Below are 13,140 nucleotides of genomic sequence, written 5' to 3' on the forward strand. Positions count from 1 at the left end.
AATATGTAGGGGCTGTTCTCATTCACTCATCTGATCCGGCCAAGGAGTGGGGAGGGGGGTTAAAGTAGCAATTTGGATTCAGATTCGTCCCAGCCACCGGTTAAGTCATCTTTTTTTTTTTGTGTAGTTATGTTGTGCTCCCTAATCCACGCAAGCTCCCATGGACACGGCACACAGCCTTGAGGGCGGCCTTCTTAATTAGCTCCGCCGGAGTGCAAACAGCCTGCAAATCCGCCAGCATGCTCCATAGTTGGCATACCTCTCCCATTGTCCCCTGAGAGATGCAGGCAGATCTGAGAAACGTCTCTAGCTATTCCCCCCTTTCAGATGCAAACAGGAATTAATACCGCATTAGCACTGCGCACCCACCAAAGCTTGCCGTGCGCGCTCTCACTTCCTGCGTTTGAACCGCCATCAGCCGGGCCTTCGCCTCGTTGAAAACGCACAATATCACGTCTGAAAGGAGTTGTCGCACCCGCGTGCTGAGCCTTGACAGAACGGCTTGAAATGCTCGATTGTTGCCATGCTGTTCAAGAGGTGAGACCGTCTTCATTTCACAGGTGGAATCTGCCGCTGTTTCTATTAAAACGAGATGTTAAGGTTCTGCTGGAGTCATAAAAGGCTTTACAGAACAGCCGTGTGGCGGAGATTTGTAAATTTGCCAAAGTTCTTTTATTTATTTATTTATTTATTTTTCAGAAAATGATTCTCACATTCATTGTGTGAAACTTGTCCTTACTTCACACTTTCCACCCACCTCTCAACACAGAGAGACAAAGAGAGAAAGAGAAAGACAGGGAGGGAGAGATTTGATGTAGGTCTGAGAATCAGGACTCAGAGCTACATTCAATGATTTCAATGAGCAAGTGGATGTAACTGTTTAAGACAGTTCAGGTTCACACCATAGCGTGTAAAGACAAACTACATAATTAAGATGTGCGAAAGGGGCAAGCTGTCAGTGTTCACTTAAATGGTACCTGATAATTTATACTATGCTTGTTATGTTGTGTATTTGCAACTACCTAATTAGAACACTTTTTCCATTCCCTTTTGTACTAAATTTCATTTACACATTGCTTAAAAATATTAATCTTGTAGATTAAAAATCATATAGTATCTCAACATATATTATTTATAATCTTAATTATATTTGCAAAGAGCTATCTTTTTACTGTGCCGATCTAAACAGGCTCATAATATCACAGTGCACAAATCTTCACAAATCAACCCCTGGGACCCAACTTTTCCCCCCTGGTGGGTCTTGTCTTCCACTGTACGTCCATGCGTCGAAAGACGGCGTTGTCTGATTGCGTGTGGCTGCGCAACAGCTGGCAGTAAGAGATGACAGCATCAAACCCACCCAAGCCTGCCTTTGGAAGTAACTTAAGAGCCTTAACAATGAGAAACTATTGATCAGTAGGAATGGATGCTCTAGGACAACAAAGCCGTGATGCCATCTGTACAGATTTAAAATAAAAAAGAGTTAAATCCCTTTATTATTATGATTGATTAAATCAATATATTACATGCTGTGAGGAGTTTAGCTGGGCGTCAATTAATTAAAACCGTTACAGAGAGCTTTTGTATTGCGCGAAGTGACGCTTAGTTGCAGGAAACCAAAATAGTTTAAGACGGTAGCAGTGTGTACATACACACAAAGTTCGACATGTTTCATGACATTAATAAAGACATAAAATAATAATTAGGTCTGATATTATTTACCAGATTTTGGTGACTGGTTTCAACGACCCGATCGGTACGTAGAAAAGGATCCTGCGCCTTTAAATTGTGGGCGTGACCACAATATTATTACCCGCCTTTTATGCTAATATGCTTGTACTCTTTCCCGGATCATATACCGCTGCAGTCCTTTAAACTGATCACAGCTTATCCAAGCTGCTGCAAGAAATCTCCAGCCAAGGCGATACACCTCTCTGCACCCGAACGCAATAGTCAAGGATTAAGCGTTTAGTCGGAGGCGAAGGCTAATTAACTCCCTAACAGCTCAGCATCGCATCGTTTGTCACAAGAACAACTGACCCGAGGGGGCGGACTCAAAAATCCTTAAGTTCTGTCTGCAGAAATTGGACGATTCCGATATTTTAAACTTTTCCGTCTTTTTTCTTTTTTCCTCCTCTCTTGGATGTGCATTTGTTTTGTTGATTCACGGGAGCAAAGGGGCGAAGATTTCTGTACAATTTCCGCGTGACAGGGGTCACGATAACAACACACCGGGAGTCACGATTAGAACACACCGATGTTTAACAATTAAGCAATTTTTTTCATCAAGTGGCTTTTCCCCCAGAATTTCTCAATGCTTTGCACGATATTATCTGTGGGCACAGTAAACCGGTAAGTATGAAGTTGGAAGTTGGCTGCGCAAAAACCCAGAAAACAGTTCATTAAGAATTATTGGTAGCACAATATAGCTTGCTGGCGAGGCAAAAACCTTACTCAAGCGCCTGTCTGTAGGTTGTTAGCTTGCAGGCTTGAGAGAAGCACCACATTGAGGCGGTTGCCGTGGCGTGTTTCAGTGCAGTCTTATGTAATAGTCAGCTACCACTGTATTGCGAAACTTGAAGTTTACTAGTATGTCAAGATTGCTAGCTTGGTGGGTGTTGATTAAACGATGGTCATAATAACAAATGGATGCATCTGTTTCAGTCGGGCTTGCTTTTCTCAACAGATAGCAACGTCTGTTAAGGTATAGCTAGCTTGCTAACCTAAAGTAATTACTCGGACCATATGAAGCTTAGGCAATTAGCTAGGCTTGTAAATGAATTGATCGATTTTTACAGTTGAATGTAGCAAGTTATAACCAAAGACTGCAGTTGCTTTTGGTGGTTTACTTTTGTAACGGTTTACCTAACTGCCTAGATAACGTTATTGAGCTTCCACTTCAAGGGTGCAATTTTTGAAAATTATTGTCACAAGTATTTGCGAGCGGACTAAGATTTATCGCCGGAAGCATTTCTTCGGGTAATACCGAGCAATAATGTGCATTTTTGGGGGAGAATGTTTGCATTTTTACAGGGCATTTCCCTATAACGTAACGTGCCATCTCTTTTCAGATCGTGAGAAAGTGACCATTTCAAACTCTGGGAGTTGCACAGAATACACAAATGCCGGGGATCAATACGAACGCGCCAAGGTATGACGCCTGGGCGATGGAATACGACCGCTTCCAGCACTATTTCTACGATGACCACGAAACGGACGAAGATTTCTACAAATCGACCGCACCGAGCGAAGATATTTGGAAAAAATTCGAACTGGTGCCAACCCCGCCCATGTCACCCATCCGATTTAGTGAAGGTGGTGGCGGCGGCGGCGGCACAGTGTATCCTTCGCCGGGCGATAAACTGGAATGGGTATCCCAGTTCTTGGGGCAGGACGACGATCAAGAGGGACAATATAAAATAGACACCGAGGAGATTTTCGGAAACCTGAGTTCGATTATTATCCAGGACTGCATGTGGAGCGGCTTTTCCGCGAGCCACCAGCTGGAGAAAGTTGTCAGCGAGCGTCTGTCCGGTTCGGCGCTCACGAAACTGCCCCTGTCTCTCCAGACTAGTACAAACCAGTCCACAAAAACGCAGATTGCTCACCAGGACGCACCTTTTCTCAACAGTTTGGCAACAGATTGTGTGGACCCAGCTGCTGTTCTCACCTACCCGTTCAGCGGCAGCTGCAAGAAGCAGCCGTCGTCAGGGTCAGAGTCCCGAACCGACTCCTCCGGTAAGAAATTTGCGCACAAAACTGAGCTGATGCGGTGAAAATGCATACTAACTGACTTTTAGAAACCTGTACCCATTTTCTATGGCAGATTGCGGCGCGTCTGTGTTATAAAAAGCGCTCGCATCACGAATAGAGGCTGGTTTCCGTTCTGACTAGACGGTCTATATCTATCTACAGCGGCGTAATGTCTGTAGCTAACCAGCACATCAACGGACAGAATTGGAAGGCCCTAGACCATTTACTGTCCAGTAATTTGGCCGCAAAAGCAGCGGTTTTGTTTCAAGGAAATGGACTAACTATTCCAACACAGGCATTGAGCTTATGGTAATACTTCATTATCAAATTGTTGGCCCTTCCTCTAACTTTTTTCCAGGTCTTTGAAAAATGGTTGGTTTGTCAATGGCTGATACAAGCACACTTATGAATGACCCCATAACAGATTGTAATCTGACGCGTGTCACATCTGTTCTCGTAACAACTTGCACGCGTCGTTAGATTGATTGTCATGCTTACATCACGGTTGCAAAACGGTCTGGGTACTACATAAATTATTGTAGCGCTTGCAGTGTCTACGAAGAGTTATCAAATGTGAAGAGAACATTGCACAACTTGCGTTTAAGCGAAGTGAGGTTGAGAACAGGAAAATAAAACACTTGACTTGTCGCTGAGGGCTTTCTGTGGGAATTGTACCGCATAAAAAATTGATAAGGCATTAGTCTTTCCTCGCATTATACGCACATTCACGTGGTTGTTTTGACACCGGTGCATTTATATCACGTGTGCACGTGCTTAGATGTGTCTAAGTGTTTTCAAAGTCATTTTAATCGACGAAACAGTGACGTTTGTAGTTCCGCCTGCATAATTCTGTGTTACTGTTGGCGTGTCGTGTCCTTTCAAAGCCAGTGTGTGGAATGTCACAGCTGGGACATGCTGCACAGACGTTCCTGAGATTCCCATAGTGAGTCTACCGCACGGAATTGTTTTTGCCGGTGGGTTGACCGGGGGTTAACAGAAGGCTACTGAGGCAACCAATTAAAAGAGGGGGAATGTTTAATTTGAGGCCAATCAAAGCAGGAGGGAGGCCGAACAAAACCAAGCCTCGTGGGTCTCCTTTCTCATGGATCCAGTGAGTGAGCTGGGAATGTGATTGATTCCTTTGGAAAAGCTGGCTAGTTCACCCTTGTTTCCCCCCATGTCTCAAAAGCATAATGGGAAGGGAATTCACTTTTATTCAGTTGTGGAAGTAAACTGCAAATTGAAATATCAGGACATTGTGAAACTTGGTCAGCTGTGATTGCATTCCATTTGCTGAAAAATAGTTTGTCTGCGTTAGAGAAGATTGGGCTTACAGTTTCTAGACTAAATTAAAATTTAATTTAGCTGTAAAATATCAAAAAAAAAACTAAAGATAAAGTCCACGAGAGACAATGCAACATAGGAGGGGAAATAAGACCGGCCTCCTTTTTAAAGCTGGTGAGCTTTGGGGGCCAGGCCACTGGCTCCTTTTTTTCCTATCCTGTGAAAGCGTCGCCTCCTATAGGGATACTATTCAGCGGGAGCAAAGCAGCGTGTGTCCCATGCCCGCCTTGGAGGTTACACCTAATTTCATATTCAAGCCTACCCATACGCAGTCAACACCGAAAAAAGGGAGGGGGCGGTCCAATGGCAGTGTCAATCAAGGAGCGCATCAGTTAACCAGAAGCATCAATAAAGGCTCACAAGCAAAGCCCAAAGCAGCTGCAGCAAGGGGATTGCTCTGCACCGCAGTGGTGGCAGAAGTGCACTTTGCTCATTCATTTCGGAACAAAATGCTGTTGCCTCGTTATGCCAGACTTGAACGTTCTCAACCCTCTAAAATGCTGTAGGAGTAATGATTGGGCCTGCAGGACCCATGGTAAGTTTTCGGGTAATTTTCACTTTTAAAAATCACTAAGGCTGGTGGTGGAATGGTGCACACTTTATGGGAGTAGTTTATGGGAAGTGGAGTCTGTAGAGCTGACTTTGTTATATAAAACCCCAGGTTTTTAACTGTTATAGTGGCATGTTTATAATAGTGTGCTGATTGAGCATTCGTATGACTCCTCTCTCCTAGTTTTAAGATCAATTAGTGTATGCGTGTGGTAATTTGTCATCCTACAGCATATTTAATTTCAGCGCCCCTGTCAAAGATAATCTAAGGTTTGTGTGTCATTTGACAGTCTCCCATTGACAATTTTAATAAAGTCTGAGGATGAAGTAATTGCTGATTGGTTTCTGCATACACTTACACTATTGCATTACATTACATACATTTAGCAGACCCTCTTATCCAGAGCGATTTCCAGCACAATAGAACATAAGTGTATTCATTCCAGCCACCAGAAGGTTAAGACTGACAATTAGGCAACTTCCAAGGTTTGATGCAAGGGTGCACGTAACTGAAGCGTGTGAGGGATGCTGACGATCTGTGGTGTCACGTTGCAGAGGACGAGGAGATCGACGTGGTGACGGTGGAGAGCAAGCAGAACAAGCCGCGGCTGCTGAACGGGCGCAAGCCGGTGACCATCACGGTGCACGCCGACCCCCACGACCCCTGCATGAAGCGCTTCCACATCTCCATCCACCAGCAGCAGCACAACTACGCCGCCCCGTCCCCCGACAGCTACCCCGACGCCGAGCCGCCCAGGAAGCGGGTCAGGCAAGAGCCCGCCCTCCAGCAGCCGCAGCAGCACTCCCCCAGCCCCAGCTCGTCCCCGGAGAAAAAGCCCAACCCGCCCCCTGCTGTCACCGCCTCGTCACCGCCCCTGTCCCCGGCCCACTCCCCCAGATCCCAGCCGGGGAGCCCGCAGAGCTCAGACTGCGAGGACACGGACAAGCGCAAGACCCACAACTACCTGGAGCGCAAGCGGCGCAACGACCTGCGTTCCCGCTTCCTGGCCCTGCGCGACCAGATCCCGGGCCTGGTGGACTGCCCCAAAACGCCCAAGGTGGTGATCCTGACCCGGGCCAGGGAGTACCTGCGGCAGCTGCATGTCACCGACAAGCACAAGGCCCAGGAGAGGAAGCAGCTCAAGTCCCGCCAGCTGCAGCTCCTCAGGAGGCTGGCGGACTTGAAGCGGTCCTAAAACACGGGGACCCGGGACGGGAACGGGAACTAGCCCGAAACGGGCGGATCTCACCCTGCCCTCACACACGAACACAGCACTGAGGGGCAGCAGAAGGTGCAGAGACTCAGAACTTTATTTTTTTATGTGTGTGTGTGTGTGGGGCGCGGGGGTGGACGTGGGGGTGGGCTGGTTGGGGCAGAGCTGTGTTCTGGTTTTCATTCTCTCTTTGCACATTTTCTTCAAAGCAATGACAGGGCGATAATATGAGGATGCAAGTGCACGGGGGTTGACGTTCACTGTGCGCTTAGATGGATGATGCAGATTTCATTGACTCTTCTGGGAGAAGGATTGACACACACACCATAACATGAATTCATTTAGATGCCACAAGGAAGTGATTTTGACTGGTTGAAATGGCTGTGAATGATTTAATAAAAAAAACAAAAAAAAAAAAAAAACAATGTACACATGTGCCAATGGGGAACTAATATGAAGAATGTAATTTTACGAGGTGGAGATGACATCATTGATATTGCTTGTAACTTCTTGTCATTTATGGATGGTAGTGTGGAAAGGAAAATAATGTACCACCAGTTCTCTGAGCACTGTCTTTTTCAAACATTTATTTGTACAAGTCCTGTGTTATTCCATCAATGTACTTGTGGAATGATGTTCAGCACAGCCTTGCAGTGTATATAGACAGGTTATCAGATTCGTGTGTAAAACTGTGACGGGTCCTGTATATAGACTTCTCTGTAAATAGTTCTACTCTGTTTTCAAGAACCAAAATCCAAGCTGTTGAAGGACTTTTTTTTCTATTTGTTTCCCCTGTGTTCTGGAGCTTGGTCAGCCCTATAGGCTTGCCAAGAGTATCGCAAAGCTTCTATTTTTGTTTAAAAAAAGTTGAAAAAAAATAAAATAAAATAACACTATTGTACTTTATTTTGATCACACTAGCCACTTTGTGATGATGCTGTTTTCACTACCTGTACTAATTTCTTTTCTTGGTTTGTTTTATTGGTTTGTATAAAGTGTCCTAAAAAAAAAAAAGAAAAACAAAAAAAAATTTATACTATATTTTCCTACAACATTCTGTCTTGTGTGTAGCCCATCTCATTGAAATGTACAGCTTCACAGGTGGGGTGCTGTATGGCCCTGCTGGGTTTCTGCGCTTTGCTTAGGCAGGGATCGATCCCGTTTGGCCTTCCTCTGCCCAGCCTGAGTGTGCAGAAAATCTGGGCGATGCATTACCGACGGAGTGAGTAATGGGCGGCAGCACCCCGAGCATTTCACAGAATCCGTTCCGAGAAGTAACGTTTGCACAGTTCAATCACCCAACCGTTGACACGAGAGGTCTGGATCTGAGTGTCCAGGGGCTCTCCGCCAGCACGGGACAGGATTCATACAACTCCACGCAGCTCTCAGTGCTGGCAGGTTAAAGCATTTAGGTAAATTGCTTCTGATAGTCTATACAGATGCTTTAATAAATCTCTCCCCTGCTGGCGATTCTTAAGAGTCTGAAGTTTGGCACTTTTTTTTTTTAATTGTTTGTCACAGGGGTGGGAGGTATTTTCTGTTTGAACAAAATGCCTTCTGTTGCAGGTAAATCTCAAAAACCCGACTTACCTCTCCACGACTGCAGAAGGATATAGTTCAGATATATAGCAGCCCTTACCAAAGGACTTACTTAAAATACCTGGCTTATTTAGTGTGTTTGGGTCAGAGGTTGTGCCACTTGTGTGTTTTAGGATTTCTTATCCCGGGTTCTCGTGGCACAAATTCCAGCCCACTAGCTGGCTTTTGTGGTACCGGCATCCCACCCCCACCTGCATCTGTATCCCCCTTCTCTTACTTACGACATCAGTGCTTTCTGTTACTCTCATTGTGTAGGAAAAGTAAGACTGTTTTCACCAGATTTGTTTTTTTTTTTTGTTCTTTTTTTTAAATATCATTTGTCTTTGCATTTTGACTTGTTCATGTTTGCAGCTGGAATGTTTGAGTAGAATGGCTGCAGCCTCATTTTAGCACTTTGTGTCCAGTACCTCATAAGATTATAAACAAAACAAAAATCAGACAAAGAATAAATTCAGTTTCAAAAATAAGCTTTCTTGCCTTTTTTCTTTCTTGTCTTTTTTGCTTAGTGTACGCCAAGTTGATAGGAGCAGATAAGAGTGAAACCAGAAACGGCTTTTTTTAAACTTTGAGACTTAATCGGTAGCATGCCGGAACATCTGTAAATCAGTGACCACGCACACGCATTAACGTCAGTACTTTATTAGGGGAAGTAGCTGTAGCACAATAATTTCCATTATTATTATTAGCAAAGGCATTTTATCATAATGTAGGCAGCTGAGGCCAACCTCAGTTGGGCCAATTTGTCTTTTTCTTAAAATATGAGATGAATGATTAAATCAACTGGAGTGTTTTGCGGTCAATGCAATCCACTGTAGCGTATCTCTTGAGAACTCTGGGTGGATCCGTGGGTGTTTATTTCAGACTGAGGGTTTAGACCACCATCAGGAGCTTTTCAGGGACTTGCCGCAGATGGACCCACATGGCTTTGCATCAGATGGCACTGGGTAGACATCAGTAGAAAATGTATGACAGATTTGGTACAATCTCCATCTTGGTGCTGTATTTAATTGCATAGTTCCCATTCCTTCAAATGAATACATTGACATGACAAGTTAAAAAGTATTTACTGCATCATGAGCTGATAAATTAATAATCATATTGTGCTTAGATTTGTTTGGTGGCAACTGTGTGTGTTAAGGGATGCATTTTTTGTTGTGCAGCGTAATCAGAACACTTCATTTTTGCACAAAGCACACGTTTTGTAATTACAACCAGTATAGCAGATAGACAGTGTTCTGGAAGAGACACAATAAAGAAAACAACATTCATTATCATGGCATAGCTTTATTAACACATTCCTGGACCACTTACACAGCAACGTGGACATCTTACATCCACGATGAGAAGTGCATGACAACTATGTGAGAAAACCCAAGTTTCCATGTCCACGCGCTGTTTCCACAGCGATACGTAGTAGCCTCTTCACCATGGCAACAAGCATCTTCCATTCCAAAGGCTCAAATCTCTCAGTTTCTATGGCAACCGGAACCGAGCTATTCATACATCTCTCTTTCGGGAAGTGTAAAACAGTCCCTGTGGTTTCAAATGTCAACAACAGTGGAAATTATCGTCAATAAAGGCGTTAGAGCGGGGTGTCAAACTCAGTTCCTGGAGGACCTGTGTGCACGTTGGTTTTTGCCCTAACCTCTTATTTTTCTTCGTTACTTATTATTAAACAGATTGCACATGTGCCTTATACCAAAAATTACTGCACTATATTTTGGCAATGCATACCATTAATGAATACAGATAAACAAGTCCTTAGTTGCATTAGGCTATTGCAGTTGATTGTAACAAAAAACGGACCATGGCTTAGAATTTTAGATGCAGAACACGCAATTGCACAGCGCGTTTTGATGATGCCTTAGTTTGTTTTTTTTTTTGATTAAACATGGAGCAGTATTGCATAATGTATATGTTACTGTTTATGTCAACGTAGATAATATACGGAACAACGATACCAAGCAACACATTTCGGGGTAGTGCTAGGGGAAATTCACAACTGATCAGCATGTTCAAGTTTACTGTGACAACTGCAGTAAACCATTTTCATGGTTGAAGTGTTTGCCTTACTCGCTCAGGGCTACGACCGTAGCAGCATTTCAACGCTTTCATGCACACAGATAAGGAAGGGCTACCCTTGCTCAGCTTAACCATCATGAGCGTCCATCATTTTACCATAGCAACGGCTTCTTGTTGCCAAGATACTAAGACCCGGTCTGCTCTTCCTCTCTCCTTCAGCTTTGCAGTCAGTACTCATGCGGCGTGGTAGGTAGCTGGCTAGCCAGCTAGTCATGATGGCGGCGGTGCAGGGCGCGCTGAAGAAGAGGATCCTACCACCACTGGTCGTGATTCTGGGGGCCACTGGTACTGGGAAGTCGAAACTGGCCATCGAAATAGGAAAACGCCTGAAAGGCGAGATAATCAGCGCCGATTCTATGCAGGTAAGGAACCACGGCTGTCTGCGTGCACGCTCGCAGCGAGGCGCACGTGAAAGGCCCGTGTAGCCTGGGACTCGGTTAGCAGAAGCAGTCTGAGTTATACGAACATGGGATCACAGCGTAGTCTGGATGATAAAGCAGCCGGGAAGCAGCCAAAATCTTAAGAAAACGACTGTAACTGCCGGCAAGTGTACGGTTTCGTTCGGAGAAGACCGAAAATAATGAAACAGTGCAGGTAACCCCGCTGTTAAAATGTCAAAAGTAGTTCGCTAGCTGGCTAGCATGCATGCTAGCTGGTCCAGTTACATATCACCAATCTTACAAGTTTACTTATTGTCTAACGTTACAGTAGTCATTGGTTTGCGATGCAGACTCTAGTTAGCTTGCTGTAATTCTTAAAACTGTATTCGTAATGTTACATGGCTTCAACAGTTAAAGTAACCCTCATTGCTGGATAGCTGACTGAAACGTGCTGACTAGCTTGCTAGCCACTGAAGTCGAACTTGTAGGAGTTAGCAAGTAGCTAACTGTAGGTACTGTTCATATAAACTGTCCTTAAGGGTGTTTCTTTCACCCTGTTGATAATAAGGTAAGTTAACTCAATCCGTCACAGTTGCAGTTAACAATTTAGCAGAGCCAGTGGCATTTTGCCCATACATTGTATTTTGCAGCTCAGTCTCTTGGTCATAACCTGTTAGATGGCTAAATTTCTTGTTGTCGATGTAGTGTAAGTTATTAGCTAACCAGCTGGCTAGATAGTTTTCTGTGTAGTCTTTACTATTCCCAGCAAGTGCGGTTAGATTTCTAGGGCACATTCAGTCTTTGCCATTTCGTTTGCTACCTAACTAACGCACACCTAGCTAACTAGCAACTGCTATATTGCGGCGCGGCCTCAACACTCATCGTTTGGAGGACTTGCAGATTGCGTTGCACTTGGGTTGATCCTGAGCTAATGTTATGACGGGATTCAACAACACCGATAACCATGACCATTTACGAGCAGAACATCGTGTCTGGTGTGCACTTCGTCAAATCCATTTAGCTTTAGAGTTTTCGAAGCGTTCTTCTCTTCGCACTTAAGATTACATAGCTTAAGTACCTGAAGCCACTGTTGTCTCAGTGTAAAAGCATTTATCACTTTATGAAAATATCTCTAGTTTTATTCAGTTGTTGTGAGAATGCTTGTATTTCTGATTTTCAGACTTGGGCTATTTGCAAAGGAGAAAATGGTTGCCAGGTGCACTATCAGAAAAGTTAACTTGGTGGGGCATACCTCATATCTGCACAACACGGAGAGCTAGTCTTTCTTGGGATTTCCCACAGAAATAACCACAGTGATCCTGAGGTCTCACTCATTGCATTTAGCAGACACCCTTATTCAGTGACTTACATAGGTTACAGTTTTTACATGTTATCCATCTATACAGCTGGGTATTTACTGAGGCAATTTTGGGTTAAGTAAATTGCCCAAGGGTACAGCAGCAGTGCCCCAGGAGGGAATCAAACCAGCAACCTTTTGGTTACGAGCCCAGCTCCTTACCGCTATGCTACACTGTCTCCTTACATAAATGTACCTCTGTACCATATTGTGAGACCTAGGCAACGACCTGAGTCTCCAGGATGACACTAAGTGGCCACACCAGCTCAGCAGTAATCACGCAGTCCTCAGGATTCCCAGGGAAAGATTTTTTTATTTATTATTGAAGGCAAAAATGGTAGCCATCAGTGTCCCTCAAAGGGAGTGCAGACACAAAACCAAAATGAAATTCCAATAGAAGAACAAAAAAAAACAAGTTAATAATAACTTAAACAAAATTAACTCAAATTAACCAGCTGCACCCAGCTGCAGCATGCTGGCCTGCACAGACACCAGCTCACTCTCCATTCTGTCTATCATGCTGACTATATATAGACTTGAACACCCCCCTGAACAGGGGAGCCCTAGCGAGTCTACATTCCGAAACTGGATGAATTACATTTGAATAACAGTTTAACCAAACAAAAAACGTAACATTATATTCAAAATGACAACCACAACCAAAATAACAATAAAACAAACATTACATATACTAATAAAACAAACTATCAATATCCCTTCCTCCCCCCTCCACTCCTACGATGAACCTTCCTTAAAGTTCGCGCGAAACCTACGGCGAAACCTCAGAAAAGGGACGTAGTCAGGGCGCGCGCTTCCTCTGACCACTACCTTCCCCGAGCCGCTGGCTTCCTTCACACACCGA

The 13,140-nt window shown here is 44.3% G+C and overlaps 2 protein-coding genes across 2 annotated transcripts in view; both read left to right on the forward strand.

The window, feature by feature from the left end:
• Nucleotides 1–2,169: 2,169 nt before the first annotated feature.
• Nucleotides 2,170–6,855, forward strand: myclb (MYCL proto-oncogene, bHLH transcription factor b). Its single transcript, XM_036555636.1, has 3 exons — nt 2,170–2,352; nt 3,072–3,738; nt 6,202–6,855. Exons 2-3 carry the CDS (start codon nt 3,123–3,125, stop codon nt 6,840–6,842), a joined length of 1,257 nt encoding a protein of 418 aa, XP_036411529.1. The 5' UTR covers nt 2,170–2,352; nt 3,072–3,122; the 3' UTR covers nt 6,843–6,855.
• A 3,851-nt stretch (nt 6,856–10,706) lies between these two features.
• The window catches only part of trit1 (tRNA isopentenyltransferase 1), a 43,365-nt gene continuing 40,931 nt past the window's right edge, over nt 10,707–13,140 (forward strand). The window contains exon 1 of the mRNA XM_036516120.1: nt 10,707–10,903. Within this exon, the coding sequence (XP_036372013.1) occupies nt 10,754–10,903 (150 nt within the window). The 5' untranslated portion in view covers nt 10,707–10,753. The remainder of the gene's footprint in view (nt 10,904–13,140) is intronic.

This window comes from Megalops cyprinoides, chromosome 21, assembly GCF_013368585.1.
Source record: "Megalops cyprinoides isolate fMegCyp1 chromosome 21, fMegCyp1.pri, whole genome shotgun sequence".
NCBI lineage: Eukaryota > Metazoa > Chordata > Actinopteri > Elopiformes > Megalopidae > Megalops > Megalops cyprinoides.